At 38.4% G+C, this 13333-nt stretch overlaps 2 protein-coding genes across 2 annotated transcripts; one reads left to right on the top strand and one right to left on the bottom strand.

Annotated features, from left to right (window-relative positions):
• The first annotated feature begins 2067 nt into the window (after positions 1-2067).
• LOC111019299 (germin-like protein subfamily 1 member 1) lies at positions 2068-3349 on the top strand. Its single transcript, XM_022295642.2, is given in 2 exon segments — positions 2068-2813; positions 2815-3349. Coding segments are annotated over 2 exon segments (663 nt in total). The 5' UTR covers positions 2068-2567; the 3' UTR covers positions 3232-3349.
• A 1033-nt stretch (positions 3350-4382) lies between these two features.
• LOC111019280 (pyruvate dehydrogenase E1 component subunit alpha-1, mitochondrial) lies at positions 4383-11505 on the bottom strand. Its single transcript, XM_022295621.2, has 8 exons — positions 10703-11505; positions 10510-10589; positions 7239-7316; positions 6385-6480; positions 6200-6271; positions 5931-5984; positions 5703-5768; positions 4383-4776 (listed from the first exon to the last, which is right to left on the bottom strand). Exons 1-8 carry the CDS (start codon positions 11412-11414, stop codon positions 4732-4734), a joined length of 1203 nt encoding a protein of 400 aa, XP_022151313.2. The 5' UTR covers positions 11415-11505; the 3' UTR covers positions 4383-4731.
• Positions 11506-13333: the final 1828 nt, after the last annotated feature.

Raw genomic sequence — 13333 nt, 5'->3', positions numbered from 1 at the left:
TGATTGATAGATGGTGAGGAGATGGGTATCAGGTATTTTCCTGTCGTGTTGCACCAAGAACCGACTTATGAAGATCTTCCTCAATTGTTTCCAGGACCCGATGGTCTTAGGTTTTAATTGTTTGTACCAGGATCGAGCTTGACCTTTCAAAGTGACAGAGAAAGCCATGCAGTTCATTTCGTCACTCGCAACACTTAATTCCATCAAACCTTCGTACAGTTCGATGTGGTCAATCGGATCAGTCGATCCATCATATGGTTTCATGTCGGGTTTCTTCATCTTTGGTGGAAGTCGATATGCCATTATGGGGGCCATGAAAGGGGGATCCTCTCGTTCTCCTAGCTCCACCCAATTGGCATCATCCGTCTTACAACTTTGCTTCAAAGCCTCAAAATCATTCTGAAGCTTGTTGATGACCTCCTTCATGTAATCTTGCACTTCTGGCACATCCACCGTGGCTGGATATACGATGTAGTTGCGGCTGCTTCAACATGCAGCCGCTGAACTGTGTTCGAATTGACCCCTCCAGTCACTGGAGTAGATCCCAAGTTTGGAGTGACTAGGGTTTGTTGCCCAGCTTGTTGTGACACGTTGCGTTCTTCCAGCGTCCGGCGAAGATATGAGGTTTCTATCATTATGTGCACCCGAAGCCCTTCTCTTGGTCGACGGTAGCAGTTCGTCTTGCTCTTTAATTGAGGCGCTCGCGAACTGGCACCTGTGGGAGAACATCTTCATCCTCTGATATTGCAGGAGCCTTTTCGCGTGCTGGATCCCTTAGAATGGGAGATTCAGAAGTTTGTTCGTGTACATCAACCTCTCAGACCCTGATAGACAGTCCAGGTGCATGTACGTTTCCTGTTACTGCTTCTGGAATTTGGCTACGACGCAAGGCCGCAATTAAATTGGCTATCTCCGCCCTCAACTGGGCGACTCCCCCTATCTCCGACCGGACTTCATTGAGCTCTGAACGCAGCCTCATTAACTCCTAGCCCATTTGTCGGGCGGTTCTTGAGGAGCTGGGTCGTGCGGCATTCCTTCTTCCCCCTCCGCCTTGCATCAACGGTGGTCCCCCTCGTCCACGGGTCGGAGTGTGCACTGTATTCTGGGTGCGGCTGCTTGTAAATGATCGCTAAATCATTCCTTTGTCCGTCATCACGCTCCTGGTGAGTCACAAAGCTTACTGTTGATTCAATGTTCAAGAGAACTTTACGTTCCCACAGACGACGCCAATTGTTCTTACCGAAAAACCAATAATTACAATATTTCCTCGAGAACAATCTTGGATTTGAACCTACAAAAAACAAATTAGCACTCCGACAATCAAGTTAGTCTCTATACAAAGTAAATAATAGGAAAGTGTATCAGTCAATTTTTGCATACCATCTCCATTCGCCCATGTGGTATTTATAGATGAAGCAAGAAAATGACCGTTGAGTAGTTTGGCTCCTCATTTGAATTAAATGGTTCTCACTCCATGGAAATAGGGAATCTGCGTGAGCGGTTTGACTGTCATGGCGTAAATGGTAGAGTAAACCGTTTGACTTGACGTCTAGCCCGACTGAGTGTTCAGTTCGATTATGATCCGACCTAGTGCTTAGACAACTCCCCCTTTAATTAAATTGATGAAATGGCGTGTCTTCGAGATTCGAGGGGTTAAACAAATAACATATGGGCATGAGTTGTTTACATTACCTTAATTTTTAAAGGCAGATCTTTTTCAAATAGGGACTAAGAAATAATTTTTATCGTAAGAAAAATATTTTGATATTTGAAATAAATTTCAAATGTTGCATACGAGACAACAATAAATCTTCGTGGCATAATAAATAAAATAATAAAATCCATGACTGCTCCTAATAAATATGGTAACATACCGAACATTTGATTAAAAAGTTAAAAATTATTTTTTATAATACGTGAGATGGAAATTACTTTTTGAAATCTAAAAAATGTATTAATCTTTATTACGAATGAAGTAATAGACAATGCAACTAAAGAAAATTTACATGATTTGCAACGTAAAATCAAGCTTAAATAATCTTTCTCAAATTGAAAAAAAAAAAAAAAAAAAAAACCTTTTCTTAGTTCAACACCAAAAAATGTTCATCTCTTCGCTCCTCCCTTCCACTATACAAATATCCCATTCTTAGTTTTTAAATAACGATACGTCTCATGCACCCTATTATGTTAGGGTCTTTAATCTCATCTATTGGTTTCTCTTTGATTTAGCATGTCCCACGACATCTCTTGAGTGCTTGAGTTAGTTGAGAGAGACCTAGACTGTAAGAAGCGACCATTTTTAACAAATTCAAGAAGAAAAGTAAAACTAATGGGTGATTAGGATTCAAATTCATATTAACAGTTGCTTGCTTGATGAGTATCAACTTAGGCCTAATGGCATTGCAAAATTGAAGTCTTAGCTTTGCCACTTCCTCCATCTATGCTCTTAAGCTACTCAAACCCGTCCCCACCATCCACCACTAATCTATATATATATATATATATATATATTGGCCACCATCACTTAAACTTCTAAGCTCCCATTAATCCATTTTCTATTATTAACAATGGCAACTAATTCATCCTTGTTTCTCTGCTTCTTCCTCCTCCTCCTCTGTTTTGTAAACTTGTGTTGTTGTGATCCGGACCCGCTCCAAGATTACTGCGTGGCCAACCCCAAATCCTCATCCATGTTCTTCAACGGCGTGGCCTGCATCAACCCCAACTTCGCCACCACCGCCCACTTCACCACCTCGGCCTTGTCCAAACCCGGAAACACCAGAAACCTCTTCGGATTCAGCGTCACCGCCACCAAACACCGACAACTTACCTGGGCTCAACACGCTGGGCCTGACCCTGGCCCGCATCGACCTCCAGGCCCAAGGCGTCGTCCCTCTCCACTCCCACCCACGCGCCTCCGAGATCACCATCTGCCTCGGCGGCCACATCGTGGTGGGCTTCGTCGACACGTCGAACCGCGTCTTCTCCAAGAAGATTGGAGGCGGCGAGTCGTTCGTCTTCCCCAAGGGGCTGCTCCATTTTATGTACAACGACGACTCCAAGAACTCGGCCGTGGCCGTGTCGGGCCTCAATAGCCAGAACCCGGGCGCCCAGCTCACGGCCTTGGCTGCTTTCGCTTCCAAGCCCGACATCCCTCCGCAGGTCTTGAAGAAGTCTTTTCAGATTACTGACTGTGACATCGCTCGCATCCGCAGGAGCCTTGGTGGCTGATTCCCATTGGCTTCCGATTTTATGAATAATGTCATTTACAGATATATATACATGTCCCATCAAATCATAACATAACTTATTATCATAAATCTTAAAAGAAATAGTGAAATTGATCATACACCACTTGTTCAAATTTAATTTAATGTTTAAATGGCGAAATTGAATCTTTTCAAGGAAAAAATTGATTCACCTGGAGAAAATAAAACTTCACTTAAGTTTAGATCAATCCTAGTTTTACTAATTAGTTTGCCTTTGACAATATAAAATTTAACAAAGACATTTTCTTTGACGAGAAAAAACAATGTTTATTAACTTTAAAGAAACGTAGGAATAAAATAACAAATACAATGGGTATAAAATGTGTAAGAACATTTATAACATATGAACCAAAAGAAAATAAAGAAAGATGAGTAAGGGCAATCTTTCCTCTGATAACCACAATGAAAATTTTGTGTCGATATATTATCAGTAGGTTACAAATATCTTGGATGTATCAAGAATTGATGATATTGAACAAAAATCTACAATGTTTTGCAAACAAATCACGATGTTGGTCAATATTTTGCAGCTCCTCTCCTTGTTTTCTCAATCGTACTTGGTACCGGAAGAAAATCTTTACCATTTAATTATCATTGAATGATATACTTGCTTCCACTAACCCGTACATGAAACAATGAATTAATCTCTTTATTAATTTCATTACCATATAGGTTTAGATTTAGTGAAACTTTAATGAATTGATAGTTTATGACCAAGATAAGTGTAACTCAAGGTTTAAAATATCTCTATTCTCCCAAATTCTAGGTTCGAATCCTTCCTGCACCACAATTGCCTCTAATTTTGTCCACTTTTGATTCTTCTCCAAATCCACCTATATGGTTTTCTCATATCTAAAACTAAAACACTATTCCCTCATTATTCTCCACAGTGCATCTTGAAACTTACCACTCAAGGTAGTAGTATGATCTTGAAACAGACGAATTTGTGTTAACATCTCTGAATCTTTGATGCCTGAACCTAATCAAGCTTATAACGCAATGCAACTTAAACAATTTAAGATGAGTTCGTCGAAATTTCTAGGTCGAGTTTTATTGAAATCCTTCCTCACACAACCCAACCCAACCCAAACCAAACAGTAAATTCTCTATACGTTACTAAGTAGGGAATCCCAACTTTAGATAGTCCCTTTTTATTATTATGAAGGTTCACATAGGGAGCAAAAGAGGCGTATTTCACGGTTACAAATGAATATACCACCACCTAGGGTTAAATATTTCAAGCCCAAATCACTGAAACATTTCCCATTAATGCCAGGGAAAACAAAATATATTCACTAATCTACACAAAAATCAGCGAAGGATTTACCAAATTGATGGCAGTGAAGGAAAAATAGAAATTCAATCAAACCTCTTGATTATTCTTCTTGCCTCTGCTGGGTTTTGGGGGAGTTAATGGAGGTCCCAAGCAGAGCTACTCATAACACTTCATCTAAATAATAAATCATGGAAGCACAGCTCTCACTTCTTTCCTATCTGCTCCATATGACTGCAAAATAGAAATTAAGGTAAGAAGGATAGAACCCACTCCAAACTAGAAGGTTATGTATCAGCGCATTAACACAATCATTCCAGGCATTTGCTAAGAAAATCGTGGAGAACTTCTATGGAGACTTCCAAAGGCACCTTTGAAACTATCCTGTCCCTCGGTTGACACAGAAGAAAATAACAATTTTTAACCACAAATTTCCCGCATCTGCCTCTCGGACTCAACCGCTGGCCACTCTCTCCGACTACTATCAATCAATTCTCTATCTCTCACATAAAATAAACCACGCCAGGGTTCACCCACAAAGATCAAGCAGACCTCTTTAGTAGTTCCTGGACAATTGGTCTTCTTGTGTAACCACACAAGATCGTACATTTTCTTTCCGTTTTCTTTTGGGTAAGGAAAATAACTTCATTGGATAAATGAGATTATAAAAGAAAGCGAAGGATTAGAAAGAACTTCCAATTGGCATAAACAAGAAGGTCCTCCAATGTGATGTGGGAAAAGAGAGGGTTGCAAACAATACATGATGATCAGCAGCAGTGAATCAAGTGGGTGAGCATTGATAAAGTAAAGAAACGTGTGGAAGTACAAGTTAGTAATAGAGTAAAATATTTGTAGAATTAAATAATCTTAAGGAGACAATTTAACGTTTGGTACAACGTTCTTTTTTTCATAGACTTTTTTTTTAATTATTTTTTCTAAGCATTTGGTACAACATTCTTATTACCCTTTCTTTTATTCGTCTTTTTTCATGAATAGTGTATAAAAAGAGTCATGCTAAGACAAAAGAATGCTCTTTTACATATTGTTAATCATTCCACCTCGCATGTGAATTTCATAATTTTGTTTTGCTTTAGCATTTGTGCTTGAGTTGACTTCGATATATGTAATGAAAGAGTTAAGAGAGAGGAAATCAATAATACCTCAGTTCCAAAACCCTTCACATACACATTTGTGAAGAGTTCAGAAGGATCTGGCAATGGATTTTCCTGAAACATGGCACAAGTAACAACTATCATTCGGATATACTCTTAACTAAGATATTCTACAAAATGGTTCCTAAAGATTGGCTCATAAATGGATGCATTGCATAAATAGTAACATGCACAAACACAATTGGGATTATAAATTTTTAACTACATGCTTCTCACCTTAGCTTGAGCAATAGCTTCATCAACTTCTCTTCTGACTTCCTTCTCAACATCCTAATGAACAAAAAAGAAACAATTTATTAGTAAAAAACATGCAACCCACTCGGTCAAACAGATCAATCCACCGAACAAAATGATGCAGGGCATGTAAAGCAATCGGTCTATAGGTCTAGGCAGGAGAAACATGATAATTAAATCAATCACCACCAATTATATTTCAAATTACAAACAATAAAAGTTAGCATCCGGATCCAAGTTCAACAATATACCTTTAGCTCCTTTTCTGTGGCCAGATCATGAGATAATACCAGTTTTCTAATTCTTTCAATGGGATCACGTTCCTGGTATTAGATCATAATGAAGACAGTCAAAACACAGAATCTGGTTATAGGAATCTGGTTATATGGGGTAAAATGCTATTTAGAAATTGATGAATATCCAGAATGAAACAAACCTGTCGGACACCAGAGATCTCATCACGTGTTCGGTATGTGCTACCAGGATCAGACATGGAGTGACCATGGTACCTATAGGTGTCCATCTCAAGAATCTAAAGAGAAACAAGGAGAAAACATAAATAGATTTTCATTTACAAGAGGCGAACATCATTGCACCAAATAACAATGAAAGGCTCAATTTCTTTGAGTTAAAAAAAAAACAATGTGTTCAAGGCTTCAATCATTTAAGTCCTCTTGAAAGTTATGGTATTATTAATACAAGAAAAATTAGGCAATATCTAATGTTTGCTTGTTGCAAGCTTTTGGGGTAAAACAATACTAGTTTCACAAACACAGGGATAAAATCTCAAATTTTAATGAAATCATCTTAGAATAAGAATAAAGAAATGCATAATCTAAAGATCTTTCTCTCTAGTCTTAAAAAAACTGGAAAATTTTACTACTAAAAAGAAGTTCTTCAATTTATTAATTCAAGATTCAATTTTCAAATTATGCTGTCAAATGCATTTTCAAATTCAGGAACTAGAATAGACACAATCCTCTATTGTATACTTATTTTCAAGAACTTGTTTTCAGATCAGAAACCAAATGGCCTAAATTTTTGGAACATTCTACTCCAATATCATTCTTTCAAATGTATGGATTTTATTTCTTTTCTTTTCTTTTTGGGTAAATAAAAATGAGATTTCTTTTCAACAAAAATGAAATGATACTTATAAAGGAGCAATATTCCGTTTGATCCCTCAGGAATAGAATCAACATGAAAGAAAGAGAAATAAATAGTTCTTTTCTTATGCTTTTTTTCTTTTTTAGAAGGGGGAGAGAGTGACTTAGATAAAATAAAACTCACAATTGGTCCATTCTTCAGAACATGTTCCTTAGCAAACTTGCAAGCCTGTTTGACAGCAAGAGCATCCATGCCATCCACCTGTAACCCAAAATTATGGTAACTTTTTTTGGATAGGAAAATTATGGTCACGTTTTGAACTCAAGGAATTAGTTGTAAAACCTATAGTATAGATACTGTTCAAGAAAATAACTGCTTCTACAGAGAAAACAAATGGAATATTTATTTTTTATAAGAAACATAGAATCATTTCATAGATGATAATCGATATGGAATTACAAAATAGATGGATGAAAGCCAAAGCCCCAAAATCAAGGAAGATTACGATTACGAAAAACTTTCAACAAGAGTATAAGCATTGAAAGGAGGATAAATTTTACACCACGTAAGTACTGCACATAACAATTATCAGTGAATTTGCCAATATGAGAATACAATGGAATATAAATAGTGTTAAATGCAAAGCATAATAAAAGCAACCAAAAAACAAGCATCATCCAAATAAAGTATATTTTTAAAAGTATTTATACATATATATCTTGTAAATAAAAGATAGCTTATACGATAATATAACACGAAATTTCATAAGTATGTTTTGCATCAAGTTTCTGGAATGAGTTTCTTACATCGTTGTATTGGAAAGTGGCTTTACCCCTCAACACAAAGGACCTCCTCTCATTTTAGTAACATATCAAACGATGAAAATTTATACATAATCCTGGGGACAGTATCCTCTATTTCTGGGAGAAGGAATCTTTTTTCAACCTTACCATTGGGTTGATGAAAAAGCTCAAGGTGCAAAGGGAGAAATGTGGGAGTTGATTGGAAGTCGTAAAAAGGTCAAACTTAGAAATCAGCAAGTCAAATTGGTAATTGGTTGATTGAGGTTGTGTCTATGCTGATGGTGTATTTGAGAGGCATACCTTCAATCGTAAAACTAAGGTTATCTCTTTATGGGACTCAATGGTGGCAATGGTGACTAAGGTGTTGGAGAGCCTCCTTCTCTGAAAGTGGCATACTCGCCCTCCTAATCCAGTCTATCTTGAACAAAATTCATTTTTCTTTATTGTATATGGGTGAGTGTTTGGACTAGGTTGCACGCACTTCTACTAATCGCACGAGACAATCGTTTGACTTTACAATATTTGATTGCTAAAGAACTTCATAGAATTTTTAAATCCTAGGTAGGTGGCTACCATGAAAATTGAACTCATCCCCACTAATTTCCTTTACTTTTTCACTCTCCAGTCGCTAGACCAACACATGGTGGTTTTCTTGAATACAATTCTCTATTACTTTTATCCCTCTTCAAAATTTAGGGATTCATGGAGGGATTTGGAAAGGATTTTGAGAAACTTTATGTGTACAGATGGAGGGGTCAAATCTAGAAAAGCACGTTGCTTTCAAACCATGTGAGGAGTGAGGATTAGAAATGGGGAACTAGGAGATTAAAAACATTGCCTTCTTATCTAAATGGTCATAGCAATTTCTTGAGACTTGTGGTATCAAGTCATAAAGTGCAACTATGGGTCGCACTCAAATGGTTGAGATTTGAGGTTAGGTTGTTAGGACATCTTAAGGAACCTTTGGAAAGTAATCTCTCAAAATTTTCACATTTTCTTATTCTTTGTTAAATACTCTATTGCGACCGGTAGTAAGATTTGCTATTAGGAGGATCCTTGGATTCTAGATGTTTTTATTTAACATTTTTATTTTTTTGGTATGAAACACGATATTTCATTGATGGTAAGAAGTGTACAAAAGGCCGCAAGGGCAAGTTACAAAAACACCTTCCAACTAGAAACAAGGTCGTTTCGGCTGTAACTAATGAAGGATGGGTAGAAGCATTTACACCAACCAAGGGCTAGAATAATAACTCCATCAAAAAAAGACTCTAAAGGGACGGATGTGTCATTGAAGACCCTATTGTTCCTTTCTAACCAAAGTTTCCAAAGAAAAGCCGTATGAATTGAGTCCACAGAACTGTGCCCTCCTTCTTAAATGGGTGGCCGATCAAAAGACTGTCAAGGAAGATAGCTGGACAAGTTTGTAGGGCTGTCTGGCACCCAAAAGCAGTGAGAAGTTTTCCCCATATTCATCATCCCTGACTAAGAACATCCCAATTCCCTTTACTTTGCTTCCAGTTCCATTTTTGTTAAGCCTTACCTTAATGAACGAGGTCTATGAGTTAGTCTCATTTCCTTTTTGGTAAGAGACCAGAGTGTCGAAGACTTCATAAAGAAACAGCCAGACAAAAGAAAAAAGTTATCTTCCCTTCCTTCAATTACTAATAGAGTCCATACCTTTCCTGTGCATAGAGATTGCCATGTTTGGGCCATTAATCCATACAACATCTTCACTTGGCAAAGTGTTGTATAGTAGTTGTCCATAGATTTCCTACATCTACATTTAGTAATTAAGGTTTGGGACTCTTTTCTTCTCCTTTCTTTTCTTCCTGTAGCTTCTGTGTTGGTTTGGCCTAGGTTTTGGGCAACCTTTTTTGTATTTCATTCATCTCAATGAAAGTTGGCTTATTCATCAATATATAGACACACACACAGCAAAAAAGGAAGATGATATTTTAGATAAGAATCATATATATAATTACGCATACATATATTTTATTTGTCAAAATACCTTGAAGCCTTCCATTACTTTTAAGAAATTAATGAATGAGAAGATAATTTACTAATTTAGTCAAATATGCTTAAAGAAAATGAAGGTTGGACCTCTTTGATAACCTGCAAAAGACAACTACGACGATATTTAAGTGAAGGCACTTGCCATGGAAACCTCTCTCCACGAAGAAGCAGAAACTTGTTAACATTATGTGATGGTTTATCAGAAGTTAAAAGCACACAGATACAACCACAACACTCATGCCCGGATAGGCAGATACAAAGGGGAAGTGTCAGCCTCTTTGCTCTCAATTTGAACTCAAGATATTATAGTCATAGTGCATCGAGAATATGGCAGATAAGTCTTTGGAGTAAATCATGCGGGAATTGGGAAAAAAATAAGATATACAGAGTTATATAAGTAGATAATGTATCCCCAGTGGTAACTTCGCACCCATGTTCATGACTTAAGATTTTGTATATTATCTTCCCAAAGGATTTTTGATAACTATATTCAAGACTCAAGTATCAAACAAACCACCACAACATTTCTTAAAGAAGCGAAACATGTGACAAGACGAGAAAAGGAAATTGAGATAATCAGCATCAATGGTATATATTTAGCAATTAAAAAAACATGGATAGAGAAGCCTCACTTTCAATCCAGGAACGTAGTCCCCACGTTTATAATAAGATGGACTCTTCGCTGCTCTCCACTCAGCAGTCCCCATACCGTCTAACAAAAATCCAACCAAAATGGAACTAAATCAATCAAGAACATGACGAATAGAGACAGCGAAAAAACTCCAACGTCCAATTTGAGGTTGAATTTTTTCACTAAATTCTTACAATGGTTGTTCTCGCACACGAGAATGACAGGCAGATCCCAAAGCGCGGAGATATTGAGCGCCTCAAACAACTGACCCTGATTCGCCGCGCCATCGCCATAAAGAGCAAAAGTAACAGTCTCATCCTTGGAATACTTCTGCGCGAACGCCACTCCACATCCAAGAGGTACTTGAGCACCGACAATACCATGGCCACCATAGAATCCAGCGTCCTTCTTATAGAAATGCATAGAACCACCTTTACCCCTCGAGCACCCAGCCTGGCGTCCCATTAGCTCCGAGAAAACCTCCAGGAGAGTTCCTCCTCGACCGAGGAAGGTGCAGTGGTCGCGATAAGCTGTAATAATCGCGTCCTTCTTCGTAATCGCGGCCTCCATCCCCACAGCCACGGCCTCCTGGCCATCGTACAGATGACAAAACCCGCGGATCAACTTAGCCTTGTAGAGAGAGTCAGCGGCGATTTCCATCCGCCGCATCAGCGCCATGTCGCGGAAGAATCGGAGCAGCTCCTTCGGAGAAGTCTGGACGGAACGCGAAGGCTCGTCGCACTTGTGCGCCGTGAAAGGGACGGAGGTCTCGACGGTGAGCGTGGTAGAGTCATCGGCGGCCGACGAGATGGAGCGGCGGAGAGGGGAGGAGTATGGGAAGCCGGCGGCGAGCGGTTTGAGGAGATTGGATCGGGAGGATGCGGAAGCGGCACGAGAGAGGGCCATGAGAATCGCCGGATCGTTGGAGGGCAAAGGTTTGAGAAGGAAGGTTTTTTGAGAGTTGAGATTTGAGAAATGCCGAAAGGTGGAAGGTAGGTAGAGGCTGCCTGCGTAACGAAATTAATTCATAATTAAAATTTAAAATAATGGAAAAAATAAAAAATAAGAAAATAAGAAAAGAAAACTCTCGGTCAAGCCTGTCTAAATTGTAATTAACCAGTAACTAATGATTGTGACAACAGTATTTACCCTTCTTTTTTTTTCAAGTACGTGTATCAGCACGTGATTCACGTGCATTTGACGTTCTTTGATTTTATTAGTTGTGATTTATATTTTATTAAAAAAAATAATAAAACTTATATCATTCATATCAAAAATGGATTACCTACCTAAACTATAAGAAAAGTAAGCTATTTAAAAAAAAAAAAAAAGACAAGTAAGCTTCTTCGGTCCATATAAAGACAAGTAAGCTTCTCCAGTCCATACAAGTGCACGACGAGCCTATGCAAAGAGTTTAGTTAAGATATGTCAAATTTTACCAAGTATATCCAAAGCGAGCATAGTTTAGTGGTAATTAGCATATATCAAGATGTTGTAAGTTCGATTCCCTACCCCTACATGTTGTATTCAAAAAATTTTACCAAGTATACAAATAGAACCAAACTGTACATGCCCTCCAACTATGTCTTCCAAATTGTCCGCACTAACAATTCATCATTCTCCTCCAAAAGGAAACCAAATACAACCATGGGGCTAAGGGTCACCCCCGAAGCCCAAATATTACCATACACCTAAAATCCTACCCCCAAAATAAAGAACTTTGAATACTATCAGAAAAGCACATTTACCTAACAAAATTAAGTGAACACCCAAAATGACATTTATTTTATTTCTATCTTCCCACACGTAACCGAAGAATGGAAAAGATTCTTCATGCGACCTGTATGAAGTAAAAAACAAAATTAATAATAAGATATTTTAATTCTAACAGTTGGGGTAGGATTTTGACAGGTGGGCCCAACTCAGGGTGAAGATTAGCACAGGGAGATGTCATAACTTGAAACATGTGACAATGCTTGATGGACCTTGCATGGGTCATTGTTAGAGTGAAGTGGGGTAGCAAACTCAAAAGAGGAGGACAAGGTAAGGCAGTAGCACGTGTGGCCAAGCATGAAGTAAAGCACGCACAAGGCATAAGAGAGCTATTGGGTGCTTAGCGTCTCGTGAACATGCAAGTAATTGGCTAGCATGGTAGGCAAGGTTGGTGATCGTGCACATGTGTAGGATGCACACGCATGCAAGCGAGTGTCGCATGCATGGGACGAACGCAGGCGTGTGGGGACAATTAGACAAACAAAAACACACAACAATATATACAATCAAGCAATGCACACATGGCTATTCTAGAGCATTTGAGCATGGTGGTGTGCAACATCCACACTAGATCTTTGGTGGGCTTGGTATAGGCTCAACAATGGGAAATTGGTAGAAATAACTTTAAAAAGTTTTCACAAATAACTCACCGTTTGAAAACTTATTTTTTCTAACCTAAATCAGTTTTTTCTTACACGCCAATCGAGATGAATTTACAAATCTACTGTTCCTTGGCCTAAAACCCACCCAAATTTGTGCCCGAGTAAAAGACACGTTCAACAAACTTGTACAAAAACTTGGGGACGCCCCTAAAGTTTCGCACGAGTTATCATTTTGCACCATAACTTGTGCAAAAACACACACAAGTTTCCACATTCTTGCCTCTATAACATTCCTCAGGCTAACACGCGGCCAAGTTTGAGTCTGAGGAAACATACAAATTCCAAAAAAAAAAATGAGCAACTTCACGTGAGTTCTGCCCAAAGTTTTCGGCAAGATCGTTCTTCAAATAATTTGCCTAAGAAAAAACTGAACATACCAAGATAAAACAA

This window comes from Momordica charantia (assembly GCF_013281855.1).
Source record: "Momordica charantia cultivar OHB3-1 chromosome 8 unlocalized genomic scaffold, Mcharantia_2.0 BLBB01000008.1, whole genome shotgun sequence".
NCBI lineage: Eukaryota > Viridiplantae > Streptophyta > Magnoliopsida > Cucurbitales > Cucurbitaceae > Momordica > Momordica charantia.
Note: the sequence above shows the minus strand (reverse complement) of the source record. Positions and strands in the feature narration are given on the sequence as shown.